We start from the raw sequence: 20,336 nt of genomic DNA, 5'->3' as shown, positions 1-20,336 counted from the left end.
TATTAAAAATATGGGTATCAAATGAAATGGGTTTAAAAAGGCTTTACTTACTTCTAAACTGTATTTGGGAAGTTAGCCACTTATTTAAAAAAAAAACTTAACTTAATTCATCATGCACATGCAATAAGTAGGTATGCCAATATCAGACGCCAGTGATTGGTTTATTTCTTAACTATATTTAGGACGGTTGCCAGCTGTTTCAAAAGTCTTAGCTAACTAATGCACAAATCCGAAGACGAGCACGAACACGAAGAAGAATACTAATACGGGGACCTAGGCTAATATAAAATGTAATAGAAATTTCTGCAGTATGAAAGGAAGTAAAACTGAATTGAAATAATGACACACGTCATGGCATATGATTAAAGTTAATGTGTAACTGCTTCTCTATTGCTTAGTATTAATATTTTGCAATTCATATTGATTTATTAAATTCAATTCAATACACTCAAAACGCATATTTCATGTACCGTTTTTAACTTCAATGGGATCTAAATAATATCACATATTCTACGTTTAAGTTTAGGGGCTGGGGCTCCGACACAGCCCGCAGGTCAAGACGAAGGCGCTGGAGTGATCCTTTTTTAGTCCAACAAACGGTGAAGATCTTATAATTTTAAAAAATGTGGAAACTCTTCTTCTTTTTCTTAATTGACGCTGTAACATTTGTACATTCATATGTATTTTTACGATGTCAAAGTATTTAATTTCTTGAACGCCTACTTTTATTTAGTATTTAGGGGATTATTGTACAGGACTTTATTAAGATTTATGCTTTTCACAAAATTTTATCTGTCTTTCTTTATATGAATGTAGTATCTATGCGAACAGGTAAACGCAAATATAATAAATAGCTTATAGTGATTTGGTTTCTACAAAAAAAAAAAACATTTATAACAGTGCTTATGTTTATTGAAATAAGAGTAGAATATAGACAGACAAATGTACACGAAGCTTAGCACAACTTTATTGTCAGCCAAAAACTTAAGCCGCTCGGCCAAATACTACCCCAATTAAAACTACTCATCTACATATGTAGGTACATACTTATGTATGTATGTAGATACATACGCATCCAGGCTTGCATTTCGAGCACGCTCGCCTAGACTTACTAATCACTACGCAATGCGCCCTTATCACACGCTTATCACAACTTCGGTCCAATTGAACTTGACGAATATGCCAAACGATCGCTGATTGGATGTTAACTATGTGTGTAGTATATGCAATACATATGTAAATATATTTACAATTGCTCAGTCGACGTCGCAGCCACGCAGAGCCGTCGCATTTGTAGCGGCACGCTACTTACTGATAAGCTTAAGCAGGCACTTATTATGATACTCTTGCTTATACATATTTATATACATATTCCTATGCACACCCATATCAACGAATGCATATGTAGTATGTGTATGTTTCTAGTGAGAGATCGTGCATAACGATCGTTAACGATCGCGCCGGTTTTAATCTGCAGCGACGCAATGTAATGCGTTCACTAGTACATATGTATAAAAATTTTATTGATAGCGAGATGCGCTGCCGAAAAAAGCATTTAAATTGCGTCCGAAATCGCCCCAATCGTATCATTACGGTACGAATAGTGACCATATAAGGGTGGTCTTTGTCTCAGTAAGCGTTAAGGTACGAAACACTCGTTGTTACAAATTCAAAATAAAAGATTATAAAACGTGAACGATATTGCATGGCTTCCACTTAGAGTGCGCAGGATATTAAGGATACACATAATTTCAGTAAACCATTAAATTTAACAAGTGCAACGGTAGAAAAGGATATCAGTGCGGAAGAAAGAAAAAGTGAGAATCATTTATATTAAATGTTTTTGCATACAAATTGCTTGTGTTCCGTCCGTTCAAGCGTACTTAGTTAGTATCACGGAACATCATTTTTTTGTGTAAGCTATGCTATGGAGGCGAATTCTTTTTTTTTTGCATCAAACACTTAAGTCCATTAATTGCATCTATTTAAGTATAAATATAGTAAACCTAAATTTTTTTCTTCATCATTTATTTTATGTGATTCCCACAAGCTTGAAACTTTCAAGTAATTGTTGACTTAAAATGCTTAATATTCATTGCACACGCGACTTATGCGGTTATACATCCATATTTACCTACATACATATATTTGTGCATATGCATACTACATATGTATGTATGTATGTATTTGCATATGACAGCAATTGCCCAGCGTGCGAAATTAAACGGCTAGCTTATTTTAGTTGTGATTTATAAAAATTCTTACTTGCAATTATAGTTAATTGCTCGACGTTTGTAAGAGCACAGAGCAATAAGGCTGGTGCAAGTGGAGGCATGGCAAAATTGCAAATCATTTAAAAGTGCTGCAAACAAAAAATCAAAAGTCTGAATATTACTTTAGTATGTAATGTTGAAACAATGAACTAGAAAGCAAATTACTACAAAATATCATGAATAAGAATCTAAACACTGAAAAAATGTAATAAAATATTGGTTACTAAAGCTCTTGTTGCTTCGTGTTTCACTAATGTGCTAAATTAGTGTATAAAAATATTATACTCGTCAAAAATTTCAATATACATATACATATATATATTTTTTAAAATGGCATTCCAACACATTTCTGAAAGTTTGAGAGTCAGAATTTTTTCCTTGTTATTTAGTTAGTTTTATTTTGCGAAATATTTATGTTTTATTTAAAGCCCATCTTCTGAGTGTTAAGGAAATGACAGTTACTAACTAAAAATTGCTATTATCTGCAGCAATATAAATATTTACATACACCGATATGAAATTGAACACATACTACAAAACAAACTTTTTTTTTCAAGTCGGGAAGGAAGCTGATTTGTTTTATGAAAACCTATTTCTATACTTAAAAGTTTTTTCATTTTAAACGTCTTTGAAAATTTTTTGTTTTGTAAAAATTTGGGAAGGAAAACTTATTATCGATTAACAAAAAATTCGTATAGATTTTTTTTTGTTTTTGATCCTTGCGATTTGTTCTTAATTATTATGGATTTTAGATTTGTATAAAAACATTACTTCCTAAATTGAATTTTTTGAAGAAAAAATAACGGTTGACAAAAAATAACGGGTGATTTTTTTGAGGTTAGGATTTTCATGCATTAGTATTTGACAGATCACGTGGGATTTCAGACATGGTGTCAAAGAGAAAGATGCTCAGTATGCTTTGACATTTCATCATGAATAGACTTACTAACGAGCAACGCTTGCAAATCATTGAATTTTATTACCAAAATCAGTGTTCGGTTCGAAATGTGTTTCGCGCTTTACGTCCGATTTATGGTCTACATAATCGACCAAGTGAGCAAACAATTAATGCGATTGTGACCAAGTTTCGCACTCAGTTTACTTTATTGGACATTAAACCAACCACACGAATGCGTACAGTGCGTACAGAAGAGAATATTGCGTCTGTTTCTGAGAGTGTTGCTGAAGACCGTGAAATGTCGATTCGTCGCCGTTCGCAGCAATTGGGTTTGTGTTATTCGACCACATGGAAGATTTTACGCAAAGATCTTGGTGTAAAACCGTATAAAATACAGCTCGTGCAAGAACTGAAGCCGAACGATCTGCCACAACGTCGAATTTTCAGTGAATGGGCCCTAGAAAAGTTGGCAGAAAATCCGCTTTTTTATCGACAAATTTTGTTCAGCGATGAGGCTCATTTCTGGTTGAATGGCTTCGTAAATAAGCAAAATTGCCGCATTTGGAGTGAAGAGCAACCAGAAGCCGTTCAAGAACTGCCCATGCATCCCGAAAAATGCACTGTTTGGTGTGGTTTGTACGCTGGTGGAATCATTGGACCGTATTTTTTCAAAGATGCTGTTGGACGCAACGTTACGGTGAATGGCGATCGCTATCGTTCGATGCTAACAAACTTTTTGTTGCCAAAAATGGAAGAACTGAACTTGGTTGACATGTGGTTTCAACAAGATGGCGCTACATGCCACACAGCTCGCGATTCTATGGCCATTTTGAGGGAAAACTTCGGAGAACAATTCATCTCAAGAAATGGACCGGTAAGTTGGCCACCAAGATCATGCGATTTGACGCCTTTAGACTATTTTTTGTGGGGCTACGTCAAGTCTAAAGTCTACAGAAATAAGCCAGCAACTATTCCAGCTTTGGAAGACAACATTTCCGAAGAAATTCGGGCTATTCCGGCCGAAATGCTCGAAAAAGTTGCCCAAAATTGGACTTTCCGAATGGACCACCTAAGACGCAGCCGCGGTCAACATTTAAATGAAATTATCTTCAAAAAGTAAATGTCATGGACCAATCTAACGTTTCAAATAAAGAACCGATGAGATTTTGCAAATTTTATGCGTTTTTTTTAAAAAAAAAGGTATCAAGCTCTTAAAAAATCACCCGTTATATGTACAAATGTACACCCCGCGAAAAACGATAGCACATCAATATTTTTACCAGTTTTGACAACTTTTCATTTGATTTTATTTGAAGGTTCATTATTTTTACATAAAATTATAGCTTTTTGTCTAAGAAGTACCATACAAATCTATGTTTCAGACTTTGTACAAAAATTATAAAAATTCCACAACCTTTTTAACCCAATTCCATGCATTTTAATTTTAATTTCTAGAATAATTTTTGGTATGCAGTTTTATAGCTTATTTAATTCTAGTAAAATATAGTGCAAGTTTCCACTACTCGGCACGAAAAAACTAAAAAAAACTAAAAACTAAAGTTGCTAAAAAATCGCGTTTCTTTTTGATAATTTTTTTGCTGACGGTATCACGCATTTTCTTCCAATCAAAGTAACATAACACCGTCAGTAAAAAAAAATTAGATTTATATAGTATTTGTTAGATAAAGAGCTATACTTTTATGTACAAGTAATAAAACTTCAAAAAACCTAAAGAAAAGTAGTCAAAACTGGTAAACATTTTGATGTGCTACCATTTGTCGAGAATTTTAATTTTTTTCGTATGTAGAATTTTTCTGATAACTTAAATTTTTGTTCTAAAACTTCTTTGCACTCACAATTTATAAAATAATTTAAGTAAAACTTTTTATTTTGCACAGAGGAATAAAGTTATTTTTGTTTCAATATATTGTTCCCAACAAAAAGCTTTTATTTCTGAAAATAGTTTGAGCTTAGTTCGATATATTCAATCTTTTTTTCAAATTTGTTTACCTTTCGAATAATGGGTTTTGTCAAGGCTCACAGCAAAAGGCGCTTGTGTCAATTCTTTTTGCTTAAAACTAATGTACATACTTAGTTCAGAATATTATCCGCCGGGTATCGATTTACCCTTTTTCAAATTAGTCGATGTGACCTTATTAGGGTACAGACCGACCTTGGTATTTGTTGGTGCATACGTTCACACGGAGGAGTCCATTGCATTGACAGTTTATTTGTATGCTGTATATTGTGACGGATCTATATTTCGCCTATGGTTACTTAACAGTGCACAAACTTTTCCGGATTGAGGTTAAATATTGTCAATTGATCGTGTCCAAATGTGCATGTAACATTTTATTAAAACCTCCGCCATCTCAACCGCGAAAGCGTACATTTTATTTAAAAGCGTCCTCAAATTAAAAAATTCAAGCTTTCAAACACATTTGTAGTTGCATTTGCACGGAAGTTTGACGAAAAACAAAGCAAATGATTAGACCTCCTTTCACTTAGTTTGCATTTTCAATTCAAGTTCATCAACGTACATATGTTTTGTATGACTTTATCTGTGTCGAATGTGGTAAGATACTTTTTTCTTAAAAATATGTGTTTACCTACATACTTTTTAACGTCATAAATCAAAATTGGGTATACATATGAATGTACGTATATACGCAATACTATCGCATACTTGAGATTGTAGATTTCTTCAATGATAAGAAACCCTGCGGTCGATCGGACACTTAGTGTCCGCCTAATCAACAATTCTTCGGCCGCACATGTTCCCGCACTCACAACTGCACTCACGTCCATACATATGTATGCACGTAAACATTTCAGACAGCTATGCGCATGCCTGACCCTGCTACATACATACATACATATATATATTTATGTATGTGAATGTGTATGTGTAAAAACTTTTCCATTCAGCTTTTTTTACGCGCACTGATTATCGCTAGCTAATCGAAATTGTGTTAATACAACAGCAAAAGTTAGTAAACAAAAACATATGTATGCGATAACATACGCATTTTTTGGCACATCGTAAACGTCAATCGCGTTCGATGAATCAGTTAAAAGTGACAAACAAATCAACAAATGTTGTCCGGAAGCCAGATGTGATCGCGAAGTAAATACCTTACCCCAATACAAGCACTAACTGTACTCAAATGTACATACATTTACATATATAGATACACATGAATTGGTGACATAGAATTTAAATTGAAGTACTTGATCGTTGATATACATATACCTGCTGTTTTGAACTTGAAAGTTCTCATCTTGGAATTTGCCATATTAATATACAAATGTACTTAAAATTATTATACCTATGCATGTTTGGGTATACATACATACATACGGTTTTTAGTGTCAATGAAGTTTACCAAGCTCAGACAGAAACAAGGCGAATTTATATAAGGTGGTGTTGCTAGAACAGCTGCTTTAATTCGCCTCGGTACACATATGTCAAAACTCCTTATGAGTGAATGCGAAAGAAAGAGTGTTGGCATTTTCTTTCCCTCTTCCTCCTTGAGCGAAGAATAGCTGGAATTTGACATTTGTGTACCGAAAACGAAAACAAAAGACATGTTAGTTTTTGTTTTTGTACTACCGCTACCACCTTATATGAATTCGCCTTGGACAGAAACGTGTTTGAGATTTTGTAATTTCTAAATTTTTATTGACACTGTGAGAATCAGCTTACTTATCTAAATGAGGTATTAAGTTATTCGACCGAAGCCACTTTATTTTAAGCAAATGCAAACATAGATAAATACTAAGCACTCAACATTGCGACATTGCACAAATAGAAGCATTTCTGCTAAATCCTACAAATAGCAAGGGTTTTAAAATGATTTCCAAAAATAGCCATTTAGCTACTTCAGAAGTAAAAGCTTAAAATATTTTTATAATACGTTTATTTACATTGTCTGCGCACGACAGATAGATGAAGATGCACATACATACATACATACATATGGATGTATGTGCAACATCTCGCCGCGTCTGATAAAAAATCTTAAATTATTGTACAAATAAATGCTTAATCTAGTTTATGCTTTGACGCAGGTAGCTTGCTGGCCTATTCGACTCTATTTACATACATATGTGCATATCACGGTTGTTGCGAACATTCGCATTCGCATTCGCAACCGCGGAGCTTCAGCACTAATTTTAACATTCGCTTTCGCTTTCGCATTCGCAAAAATCAATGCGGATCTTTTGCGAATGCGAATATTGAGGGACCGGAAATTATAGTTATTTTTTTACGAGTTAAACTTGGCAAATATTTTTTATTCCGAAATAAGAGTCCTTTCCAGACAATGAACAAACCGCTTATCCAAATTAAACAAGTTTGGTGGCAAATGAAAGAGGACTTAAATAGCTTTCAAACGAGGAAAGCCATATATTGAAAAATATTTCAATAAAAAATATAAATTAATTATCATAAATTGTTAGCTTTTAAACATTCGCATCCGCATTCGCATCTGCGGATTTCTAAAATTCCACATTCGCAACATCGCTAGTACATATGTAAATACTTACCAACAGCCTGCAATTGTACGGAAACCAAAACGCTTTAAGATCAGCATTTGCCTCAGCTAACTTTTTTTGACTTTTGTTTGTTTATTTACCTGTTTTTAGTTCATTTATTGTTGATTAAAACATAGCTTCTTAACTTTTTTCCATTGCTTATCAATTGAAGTGTGAGCATACTGTAATCAATTCGTTGTAGACTCATTCTCTTTACTGATTTATTTAGTTAGAGGCGTCTTTATCAATTGCGCCATGTAGTATGTAAAAAAAAGTGAACAAAAACAAATTTGTTATATTGATTAGTATTGAATCATACAATTAAAAAAGTAATGTATGGAATTCTATGGAATTTTAATATGGAAAATAACTAGATCAGGAAGGCCACAGACTGTGTTTTTTATTATTTGCCTTAATGTAAAAGTGTACTGATATTTTAGTACGTTTAAAATAAATTAGGCGTTAATGGTTAGCTTTTTGTTCCAAAATTGTTCAGGTAGCTCAATGTGTTTTTTCACCTTAATATTTAGTGCTGAGTTCTTTCCCTGTTGTATTCTTCTACCACATACATACGTATTACGTTCATTCCTATGAATATATTAAATATAGATATGTAGAAATGCTTATACTCACAGCTTTTTGCTGTTGAGCAATTTTCTTCTAATTATTTATAAACATATTCCTACAATTATTAAAATTTAAATACCCTTGAAATTGCTATTTCGGCTATTTTGGTTTGTTTATGCTAACTGTAAGTCAATATCCATATTGCGCATTTGCTGGAAAAACGTGATAGCTACAAAATTCAAAAATGTGGTAAAAAAGCTTAACGAATTAAAAAAAAAATATAGAAATATATCAAACCCTAGTTTGGTTTCTTCTTTGATCAAAGGGTGTATGTTTGTTAAAGTTGCTAAAAGGAATTGAAATGAGTAAAATTGCTTTTAAGAAAAACTGTCTTATTGAACACCACCGACAGGAAGAGCTGACTGCCGTTTATGCATATCTACCTATTTTTTTTTTATTATAACGTTCTTCCAGCAATAATATTTGTGGGTGAAAAACTATCACTTTGTTCATTTAAAAAAAAGGTAGCTTTATGAAATTATTTGTGACTAAAGTTTCTCGCGATTTTTGTTAAAAACACGGTACTTCGGTCCATGAACGAAATATTTATGGGTGAAAAATAATTAATAAATTACTTACTATGTACGAAATTGAATTAGCTTCAGAAAAATATCTTTATTCTACTTTTTGCTCAAATTTTGCAGAAATATTTAAAGAGAAGTGGTTGAAAAAATTCTCATTGATCCTGTGCCTAAGAGTTTAGAGTTAATTATATCAAGATCATCAGACGCACGATCATGCGCTATAGACAAGTTTGAGTTAATACCCCATATGATGCCAAATATTTTAGCAGGAGTTCAGTTCAGCTGGAATTTCCAAAATATGTACATAGGTTCTTATCATTTTGGAAACCGATTTATCACACTCACTCAATCGCTCAATTATTTGTGGAAATCTCTATAGGTATTATTTTGTGACATATTGTCAATTATAATAATTATTGTAATTATGTATAGAAATATGTATGTACGCAATTTAAATCATAATGAAATTTTTAATTTATTAGCACTTGTGGAATTTCAAAGAGTAATTTATGTACTTTACTTCACAACAGACTCAGCGTTAATTGCTTATATCACATTACATATGTACGTATGTATGTATGTACTCGCATATATGTATGTACATATATGTCTGTTTGATAACAGCAATTTATCATCAAATGTGTCTCTCATTAATTTCAGCTACTAATAGCTTTGGCTAGTTAACGCCGTTGTGCCTTCATACATAATCACCACTCTACTACTAAATGAGTTCGCAAGAACACAACTCACAAGTGAAATACAGTGAAGTAAGTCCTTTTCAGATAAGCGACGGATATTCACGCAGTACCAGAATGGAGCCAGTTAAGACTATAAGAATTTTCATCGCTGCTGTTGCGGGTGAGTGAAATTAAAAAAAAAAAATTCTAGTTAGGGGATCAGGAGTTACATTCATTAATAATTATTAAATAAGTTTAATTTTTGTTTATTTAAACTGAAATTTAAATTACGTTACTAAAANTTCTAGTTAGGGGATCAGGAGTTACATTCATTAATAATTATTAAACAAGTTTAATTTTTGTTTATTTAAACTGAAATTTAAATTACGTTACTAAAATAATTTTAAAAGTGGATATTTTATTTTAAATCATAAACTAAAATTTAAATATTTGTATTAACATATGTATATATCTACATATTAAATATCTCAAATTGAGCTCGTTCAGTTTAAAAAGGACTCACTAACTAGTTATCATACAAAAATTCAAGCCAACTTTTTCAAGTTGTTTTTCTTTATACATACACAAAAACCAATTCACTTAGAAATTAAAGGTTAAATGCTTTCCGTAAATCAGTCCATAACGCTACACTTCTATCGAACTCAACCTTTCTCTCAAGAGTCTGATAAAAATATATATAAATACATACATATATGCATGTATTATGAGTACCTATGGCTTCTATNCCACTACAGTTCTTGACTACTCAGCGCTGATATTATTTTCATTATTTGATTAACTCTTATGCATATACATATAAATACATACATATATGCATGTATTATGAGTACCTATGGCTTCTATGTACAACAAAAGTTAACTTATTCATACTTAACTTTGCAGCAAATTTATCAGCTTTTGCGGTCGGCAATTGTCTCGGCTGGACGTCACCAGTAGGACCCAAATTGAAGGCGCAAGATACCACCGACTCGCCACTAGATACGCCAATCACATCTGAAAACGATGCCTGGATTTCATCGATTTTGGCATTGGGTGCCTTGGCAGGTTTGTTAAGAAAATAAACCCGTTCATATCTTTATATCTTATTAATTTGCTTTACTTACAGCACCTTTTATTGCTGGTCCACTTGCCGATAGAATTGGCCGTAAATGGGTGCTACTTTCCAGTTCGATCTTCTTCATTGTCGCTTCAGTTTGCATGATGGTCGCTAGCCAAGTATGGGTGTTATTACTTGGCCGTCTCATTCAAGGTTTCGGTGTAGGCTTTGTTATGACTGTGCAACCAATGTATGTTGGTGAGATTGCGACAGATGCGGTACGCGGTGCCACTGGCTCACTCATGCAGCTGTTCATTGTTGGTAAGTGACACTGATCTTGTACTTACCTAAATTCTCTTATCGTTATGACCTTCAAATCACAAGTACTAATTCGCAACCAAATTTTTTCCATTCTTCCTCTCTACAGCTGGCATTCTGTACGTGTACGCTATCGGTCCATATGTATCTTACATGGCTTTGCAATGGTGCTGTCTTGTTATACCAATTATCTTCGATGTCGTATTCTTCTTCATGCCCGAGAGTCCTTACTACTATGCTGGCAAAGGCCATAAATCTGATGCATTGAATTCTCTGCAGTTTTTGCGTGGCCAGAGCTTGGATATTGTTCAGGATGAGATGGCTACCATTCAGGGTGAAGTTGAGGAGTCGATGGCCAATAAGGGCACCTTTATTGACATTGTTAAGAATCCCGGCAACCGCAAAGCACTCATCATCTCAGCCGGTCTGGTCGCCTTCCAGCAGCTGTCCGGTATCAACGTTGTGCTTTTCAACAGTCAATCGATTTTCGAGGGTGCCAACACCGGCTTGGATCCAGCCATTGCCACCATTATTGTAGGCTGCGTGCAAGTGGGCTCATCTGGTTTGACACCTATAATTGCTGATCGTATGGGTCGCAAGGTTATCTTGCTGATTTCGGCATTCTTCATGAGCGTTGGCTTGGTTGCATTGGGCTCCTTCTTCTACGTTCAAGCTGTTGGCGATGCAAGCAGTCTTAGCTGGCTGCCAGTACCTGCACTTGTACTGTATAACATTGTCTATTGCATTGGTTTCGGTCCACTTCCATGGGCGGTGTTGGGTGAAATGTTCCCAGCCAATGTTAAGTCAATCGCTTCGTCGATCGTCGCTTCGACATGCTGGACTCTAGGTTTCGTGGTGACACGTTGGTACCCAGCGCTGGACGCTTTGGGTTCATACTATGCCTTCTGGTTGTTTGCTATCTTCTGCGTTATTGCCTTCTTCTTTGTCCTCTTCATTGTGATGGAAACCAAAGGACTGAGTCTTCAGGAAATTCAAGATAGGCTAAATGGCAAGAAGCCAAACTAAGTTAGGCGAATGTGTGTGAGGCGGAGGCATTCACATCCGCATGCTGTAAGATAATTTATTTGTGACTGTATGTGTGCATCATTCTGTATGCACTTTGTTCCTTATTGTAATGGTGATAGCCCCATAGGGGGCCACGATGACCAGTGCGGTGGTGTGGGATTCTGAATGAAGACGCTTCAAAAGTATTTTTGTTGCTTAACCAAATGTAATCTTATAGTATTTCTAGTCCGTAAGAAAATATAGTTGAATTTATTAAGTAAATTTAATTATAAATATTTAATGTATAAATTAATTAAATAAAAACGATATTATAATTACGTTAAACAATAAAAAAAGTGCTAAATTTTCAATCAAATTGTAAATAAGGGAATAACCTAATTTGTGATAGAGTTGAAAGAAAAAATTATCCCTATTTATTAATTGACAAATCCATTCTTATCCCGCATAATACCTGCGAAGAGGTATGAATTAAACATTAGTTCGGCGGCTCTTAAAGGGAAGGTATTTGAATATTTTGATGATAGAATTGCAATTGTCTTGAAATGCGCTACTGAATCCCTTTGAAACAGACGAAAATAAAAAACCCAATATAAAAAAAAATATAAATAAAAATTATAAACACAATAGTTTTTTTTTGTAATAGCGGTCGCCCCTCGACAGCCAATGGCAATCCTGCGAGTGTATTTCTGCCATGAAAAACAGCTTTCCATAAAAATACAATCGCCGTTCGGAGTCGGCGTAAAACTGTAGGTCCCTCCCCTTTGCGTCACAATATCATGGCGCATACTACAAATCGGAGGAGAAGCTCGGCCAAACACTAACATATGTGTAAGTGCCTATCTATTTTATTTTATAATTTATTTTTAATCAATTGTTTGGTTAATACGTATATCAACCCCTTTGCCGCAAAATTGTCGTATGTGACAGAAACTACTTTTCAAAATTTCTTTAATTTAAAATTTTTAACTTTGCACAAAATACTTTTGTGTATATGGAACATACAATGATTTCGCGCAAAGGGGTCGATATGTACAACATAATTCTAGAGTAAAATATAAACATTTCATGAGCACCCTTAGACACGTGAAGTTTGGTGCCACCACCTTTTTCGGCAAATGGAAAAATGTTGGAAGGTGCCCCGAACCCTATTTCGGAAAAAATTTTGTCGGACCACTCTAATGTAGATATGTATATACATATGTACAAATGCGTGTATACAAACATTTTTATTCGTGTGTCTGGCTGACTTCCAAAACGTCAATTGCATTGCATACGTACAAAGTTTAATGTTCAATAACGCCGAACTACAAGTGGTTGACAATGTATACTTTTCCAAAACGCATCCGAAAAGTTATCGAAACGCATCGCTAGAGTAATCAGCGCATTGGAAACAAAGTTGATTCTTTGTTGGTTTTTGGTTACCATTGGGGTTTAAAAATGAAATATTCCGAAATGGTGATAATTGTTTTATTAAATATTCAAAACCCGTAGTGGAACAGTATCCTAACGTTGTATTGGTAAGTTTTGGACCATAAATTTTATTGTTTGACGGTTGACAGCTGTCAAATCAACTGTCACTTTCTCTAAAATTAAGAGAATCCTTTTGAAAATAGCACTGGTTCGTTTTTAGACATGCTGATCACGAATTTTATGTCAAATTAAAACCTTGAATTTTATGTTAAATTTAAACTTTGAGAGTTGATATTTTTTAAAAAGCTACTGATAAGACAGTAGTTTTAGACATGCAAGTCACGAATTTACGCCAAATAAAAACCTTAAGAGTTTACAACTGTCGAAGGGGTTGTCAATTTCTCTAGAAAGCACAAAAACTTTCCTAAGAATTAAACGTACTATATTCACAGGTCTCGAGTTCTGTATCACATGCAAACTTGTCCGGTTGAAAACTGTCAAATCAACTGTCATTTTGGATTGAGTAACACAATGTATTTGTTTAGCAAAATTTGATCTATTATATATTAAATATATACATACCTAAAATGAATTTATGATCAAATTATGTAATAATACCGTTATTATTACTGTTATTATTAGGCCCCAACAGTTTTTTAAGGATTTTATTTTTTTATTTTTTATGAAATTCGTCATTTCCAAAGTTATTCAAGTTTGATTTTTTTTTGGAAATTTTGATCGCCATATTAACTTAATAGCCACTAAATACCCAATTTCATGAAAATTCAGTAATTTTTTTAATTCTTAGACGTCATATTGGATTCATTATTGGATTTCTGAAAATCTGATTCAGCTTTGTTAAGACACATTTTATAAATGATATGATGCTAAATATAGAATAAATGACATTAATCTTTAATATTTTAATACACTTATTCAAAACAATCGCTAAAGTTGGTCTAGTGAAATAAAAACGGCCGCCACTTTGTCAATGGAGAGCCCATGGGCGTAGCCAGGTAGGGGCAGGGGGGGTGCTCGAGCCCCTACCTAACTTTCAAATTTTCCTTGTATATATATAAAATAGTACCCTGAAATGCCAGCTTAATAGGGTCGAGCGGTTTAGGCGATAGGCGGTTTTGCAAAAACATCGACGATATGCACAATCAAACAAATAAATACTTTTACAGCTTCTATGAAAATTATTATGAAGTTTATGAAAAAATGTTTTCTTCTTTATTGGCGCTGTAACCGCCTACAGTGTTGCCAGGTCTTTGGCATGAGAAAACGTTCCTCTCGGTCTGAAAACCGTCATTTCCCACCCAAAAACGTCTTATTCAAATGAATGTACAAAAAATTGTTCTTATTAAACTTTTATTGTATACAAAGGTACATATGCACGTAAGGCATATTAAAATGTCATTTTGACAGAGCACATTTAAAATTCATTGTAAACTGGTTTGAGATCGTTAATATAAAAATCATTTTATACATACACTTGTGAATAGCTGATTAAGTCATCACCATTTTGATCGCTTTTGGCTGTTTCTCTTTTGTTTATTTAATGTTTGTTATATTTTTCCATAAACGCCAAGCTCGTTATATAATAAACAAAACATAAATCTACATTTCAAACTTTGTGCAAAAATTAAAAAGCTGCAAAGCTTAAGCTAGATTTTCAAATTTTTATTTAGATTTTTTAGAATTTATTTTGAGTACGCAGTTTGATAGCCCATTAAATTTCAGGGCAATAATGTACAAGTTTTAAGTTGCTAAAGAATCGGGTTGATTTTTAATAATTTTTGATTTTTAATAACTTTGTAGACATTTGGTAAGGGGGTCGGTTTTCGAAAATGCTATTCTACGTTATGCTAAAAAGGAGAATAGCAATACTTCTGCCTTTTTTGGGTTCATTACATTTCCAATGACGTCTTAAAAAAGTCGCCTACTTTTTTCTGCTTTTTATGCTGCTACAGCTTTTTTGATGCTCTTGCGAGCGAGCGTGTTGCAAGAGATCAGCTCTTCCTGATTTGGTTTTTAATGTGCAATTGTATGCATCATATTTAAGTCTTTTGAAGCTACTGCAAAACACAAAGCTTGGAAAGATTTATTAAGAAAATAATTCAAAATCAGTTCTACTTCAAGACCTAGTAACAGAGAAAAATTACTGGGAAGTTAAAAAACGTAATTTTTTACACAAAAAACGTCCAAACGTCAACAGGATATAAAAAACGTCCAAATGACATTACAAACATCAACCTGGCAACGCTGACCACCTAAAGCTGATGCCACATAAAACGTTTGCTTCGCTTTACGTGACAGATTCGCTTTGACAGCTAAGATGAATTGTATGAAAATGCACAAAGCATGCCACATAGATCATTGAAGCTGCAGCGCGAAGCGAAAAGATGGCCAACTCCCATCTTTTTGCGCGCTTTGACAATCAGCCGGTTTAATATTTATTTTGTTTCGTCCAAATTCGAGTATTCATGCTGAAACATAAAACTCAATTACATTGCTGATAATTTTAAAGCAAAATATCTTAAATCCACGGCAATTTTGACGAGTAAAAAAGCAGTGCAAAATTGATTTCTTGGCGTTCATTGTGGCATACCTTTTGCGTCTGGCGCTTTGCTGGCAAATTTGTAAATGTCACGCAAAGCTACAAAGTTTTATCTGGCATCAGCTTAAGCGATTTTGGACGAGTCCAAAACAGCACGCCAGTCATTTCTCTTTTCTGCTAACTGACGCCAATTGGAAATGTCAAGTGAAGCAAAGTCCTTCCCCACCTGGTCTTTCCTCTGTTATCAGCATCGCGGCGCGCGTTGAATATTTTCAGACCAGGAGCGTTTTTGTCCATTCGAACGACATGGCCAAGACAGCTGAGCCGCTGAATTTTAGTTCGCTGCACTATTTTGGATTTCAAGGCTGATATTATTATTGGTGTTAATGCTGGTTCCCTAATAAACGAAGGTCTACTTTTTCAAACTTGTAACTGTCAACAGTGACGTGGGTGCCAAGACGCGTATGCCCTGACTGTTTGTGTGATGACAGGAGGCACTTCGTTTTGTCCTCGTTCACCACCAGACCCATTCGCTTTGCTTCTCTATCCAATCCCGACAAGGCAGAACAGCCCTTGTTTTTACCGATAATATCGATGTCGTCAGTATACACCAGCAATTGTACGCTCTTGTAAAGTATTGTGCCTGAGCGGTTCAGTTCTGCGGCTCTTATTATCTTCTCCAACATCAGATAAAGAAATCACACGAAAGGGAGTCCCCTTGTCTTATCAAACGGCTCGGATAGGTCGCCTTTCTTGTTGATCGGGCAGAGCACACTTAAATTCTAGTCGTCGGGCATGAGTTCATCTGACCATATTCTGCATACGCGCTGACGCATGCACGTCATCAGCTCCTCACCGCCGTACTTTAATAGCTCGGCTAGCAGGCCGTCAGCTCCAGCAGCCTTGTTGTTTTTCAGCCGCATAATCGCTATTCGTACCTCGTCATAGTCAAGCGGTGGGACAGCTAATCCATCTTCATCGACTGGGGATTCGGGTTCGTCTTCTTCACTACTTTCGGCGCAGCTACCATTCATTATGCTGTAAAATTGTTCCCTCCGCAATTTAAGTATATTCTGGACATCGGTCACTAGGTCGCCATTGTTGTTCATACCGGAGTTCGCCCCGGTCTTGAAACCTTCCGTAAGTCGCCTAACCCTCTGGTACAATTTTCGGGTTTTCTTCATGTCGGCCAGCATTCCAAGCTCTTCGCACTCACGTATTTCGGCTTCTCTCTTCTTATTGCGGCAAATACGTCTCGCTTCCGAGAACAAGTTTATTAATAAAAATGGTTTTTACTATGCACTTTTTTTTTGTAAATTCCGATATGCGTGGTGGATGGCGTAGACGGAGTTATATGCACAATAAATGGCAGGTGAAATGAAAGGTGAATTATACTTTTTAAGCCTTATAATCACTAAGCCCGGCCGAAGGCGAAAGCAAGCGCAACGGGAACCTAACAAAATGAATATTTTCAATGGCTTGGAAGAAGTTGTTATTGCATTGATTTTATTGAGAACCAGTTTTTCAGGTATAAGGGGATTTATGCCTTGTGGTTCAACAATTTGACAAGGATCTGACATACATACATATGTGTCCATAGTGATGGGCGAGTCCGTGATGTTTAAGTCGATTGTCCGGATTGTTCAAATATCTTGATTGTTCTCGATGTTTTCTCTCGTAGACGAATTCCCACTCGAAAATAATCGTGCTTAAGCTGAAGTAATAAATCAAATTATCTCGGCCTCGCTGCTGACCAGCGGTTGTTAAAACATCTCGATAGTTCTCTGTCGCAGACTCTGGCAACGAATAGCCACTCGCGTTTAACATTCGATAAAAATCGGTCAAAACATCTCGGATTAGCTTGTGGAACGTGACAGCTTTATTTGTAACTGCGTGCAATCAATTTCTATAAGAAACATGTAAGAAAGTCCAAGTTCGGGCGGAGCCGAACATTAAATACCCGGCGCAAGTATTAAATATATGTTTTTCAACTTTCCGAAAGCTACCGCTACATGGTAAACCGGGGTGTATCAATTTTGAGTAAATTAGCTTCAATAATTACTGATTTATCGAAGATTTCGTATTTCTCTAAATTACCGTTATATGGGATGTGGGCGTGGTTATTGTTCGATTTTAAAAATTTTCGGCCATTTCGTATGTTATACCAAGGTTAACAACTGTGCCCAGTTTGGAAGAAATTGGTGCAGCGGTTACCAAGATATACACATGTATCCATAAGTGGGCGTGGCTACGCCCATTTTCCAAAAATATGTAATATTCTTATTTTTCGTCTAAAAATTATTGCAAATATCAATTTTGAGTGAATAATCTTCAGTAGTTTCTAAAATATCGAAGATTTCGCGTTTCTCTAAATTACCGTTATATGGGAGGTAGGCGTGGTTATTGTCCAATTTTGCCCATTTTCAATACCATCCGTCCTACGCTAGAAAGAAGTGCACGTACTAAAGTTTCGTTAAGATATCTCAATTTTTACTCAAGTTATCGTGTGCACAGGCGGACGGACGGACAGACGGACAGACAGTCACCGATTAATCGATTTCTCTTTTCATTCTGATCATTTATGTATACATCTATCTCGATTCGTTTTGCCTGTTTCGAACAACCGTTATGTGAACAAAGTTATAATACCCTTGTGCACAAGTGCGCTCGGATATAAAAATGGAATCATTGCAAATAATATATATGTATAATAGCTTCGAAAAAATAAATGAGCATATCCTTTTTGGTCGGTAAACAAATAAATGAAATCAATGATAGTAAATATTGGGAGCATAGGCTTCCAAGGATTGTTTTTTAATTTTTATTTTATAATTAAGACATAAAACGACGTGTTTTAATGTTACGAATAGTAATTAAATACAAAAACGTTATTTTTAGTAAATTTTCCTTAGCCCGTATACCCAACAATCCTCAATCAGTATAAATTTGGAATTCCGAACAATATTTTTAACATTCAGCTTCATTTTCTTAACCAGCAACGAAAATTGCTCACCGTTTGTGGTCCGAGATTACCAAAAGTTCTCAATTCGATTCGCATTTCCCGCGCAAGTCATTCGTGGGTTACCGGGAAAGGCATGATTATGTTCCCCAAATATAGTTCCTTCAGCAAGTTCAAAGAGCATTTTTATATACATATTTTTACATTTTCCTCATAGGTTTTCTTCTCCTCGCTCAAGCAATTAGCAAAATGGCGTTTTTGCATTTTCAGTATTACTTTGTACTTGCCTTTAACCTTGGTATTTTTATTTAATTTTGTTTCTTTTTTATACAAAATAAAATTTAAAACAGGAAACTTCTCATCAACTGCAACCGCTCGCACCAGAAAATCTTTTAAATTAAAATTTTAGCTTACCTCCACGTGCAAAATGGCAAATGTTAAGAACGGAAATAAAGAATAGGCTGTGTTTATATACGGAAACTTTTGTCGACGCGATTTTTCACATTCCCTTTTGGTGTTGCTCGTTTCATTTAGATCGGTGTTATGCAGAACTTTTGTTTGGAAAACTGCGTGCAATTGTTGTTGCAGCAAACTCGGAGAGAGCGAGTTTGGCGACTCTCAGAGCAAACTAATTTTGTTTGGTCAAACTGCAGCAAATTCGGCGTTGTCATATACAAAAATTTTAGACAATTGTTGCTATACACAAAATTCTCATTTCGTCTTGGCAATAGCCATGAAAACCATAATGAACGTGCAACCCACGATCCAGAAAATAAAGGTCGCGCCATTCGCGGACCGCTAACCCTCTCATCGTCGATTTGACAGCATCCACCCAATCGCTGACGTCATAAAATACTTTTGTTTACATTCACTGTTGCCAACTTCATGCTCTTCGCACCAACTTTAGTGGGTATTCAAAACGCGAAAATTTTTGAGTTTGGTGCTTGGTGCGTTTTTGGTGCTTTTGGTTTTAGTCCGAGGACACCAAATTAGAAAATTCTAAAAAAACTTTAAGCAAAATTTATAACAATCGTAAGTGTGGTAAGCAACTTTACAAAAACTTAAACAAAATCATGGCACAGTGACAATCATAAGCGACAACAAAATATGTGGCAGCACCTTCAATCATGCCAGAACAAATCGACCGTCTTGCAAGAAACATTGATGTTTATTACTTTGAATAAAATCATGTATGCATATAAAGTCCATAAAATACACCAATAAAAATTTGGTGATTTTTCAAATTCATAACTTGGCAATACTGCCTTTTGTTCGATGCTTCCTCTTTTTCTTGTCGAGTTCATCTTGCTCTCTCATTCTGGTGTTTTTACACGTCACGGCCAGTTGCTCTCAGCTCGATTGGCGCAATCTTGTATTCTATCATTCTTGCGTGCTCAAGAATGATAGAATACAAGATTGCGCCAATCGCGCTGAGAGTAACTGGCCGTGACGTCAATAAATGCCAGAATGA

The 20,336-nt window shown here is 35.1% G+C and overlaps 1 protein-coding gene across 3 annotated transcripts; it reads left to right on the top strand.

The window, feature by feature from the left end:
* The first annotated feature begins 1,590 nt into the window (after positions 1-1,590).
* On the top strand, positions 1,591-12,250 carry LOC108358119 (facilitated trehalose transporter Tret1). Of its 3 annotated transcripts, none has more exons than XM_017609284.1 (5): positions 1,591-1,644; positions 9,519-9,716; positions 10,439-10,600; positions 10,662-10,913; positions 11,020-12,250. In XM_017609284.1, exons 2-5 carry the CDS (start codon positions 9,584-9,586, stop codon positions 11,934-11,936), a joined length of 1,464 nt encoding a protein of 487 aa, XP_017464773.1. In that variant the 5' UTR covers positions 1,591-1,644; positions 9,519-9,583; the 3' UTR covers positions 11,937-12,250. The 3 variants fall into 3 exon arrangements, with proteins under 3 accessions (XP_017464773.1, XP_017464771.1, XP_017464774.1); XM_017609282.1 differs by having other exon boundaries at positions 1,598-1,816; XM_017609285.1 differs by having other exon boundaries at positions 1,604-1,817; positions 9,641-9,716.
* Positions 12,251-20,336: the final 8,086 nt, after the last annotated feature.

The sequence above is a fragment of the Rhagoletis zephyria genome, unplaced genomic scaffold (genome assembly GCF_001687245.7).
Source record: "Rhagoletis zephyria isolate East Lansing unplaced genomic scaffold, Rhagoletis_zephyria_1.1 Rzeph_scaffold_00208, whole genome shotgun sequence".
Classification (NCBI taxonomy): Eukaryota; Metazoa; Arthropoda; class Insecta; order Diptera; family Tephritidae; genus Rhagoletis; species Rhagoletis zephyria.
Note: the sequence above shows the minus strand (reverse complement) of the source record. Positions and strands in the feature narration are given on the sequence as shown.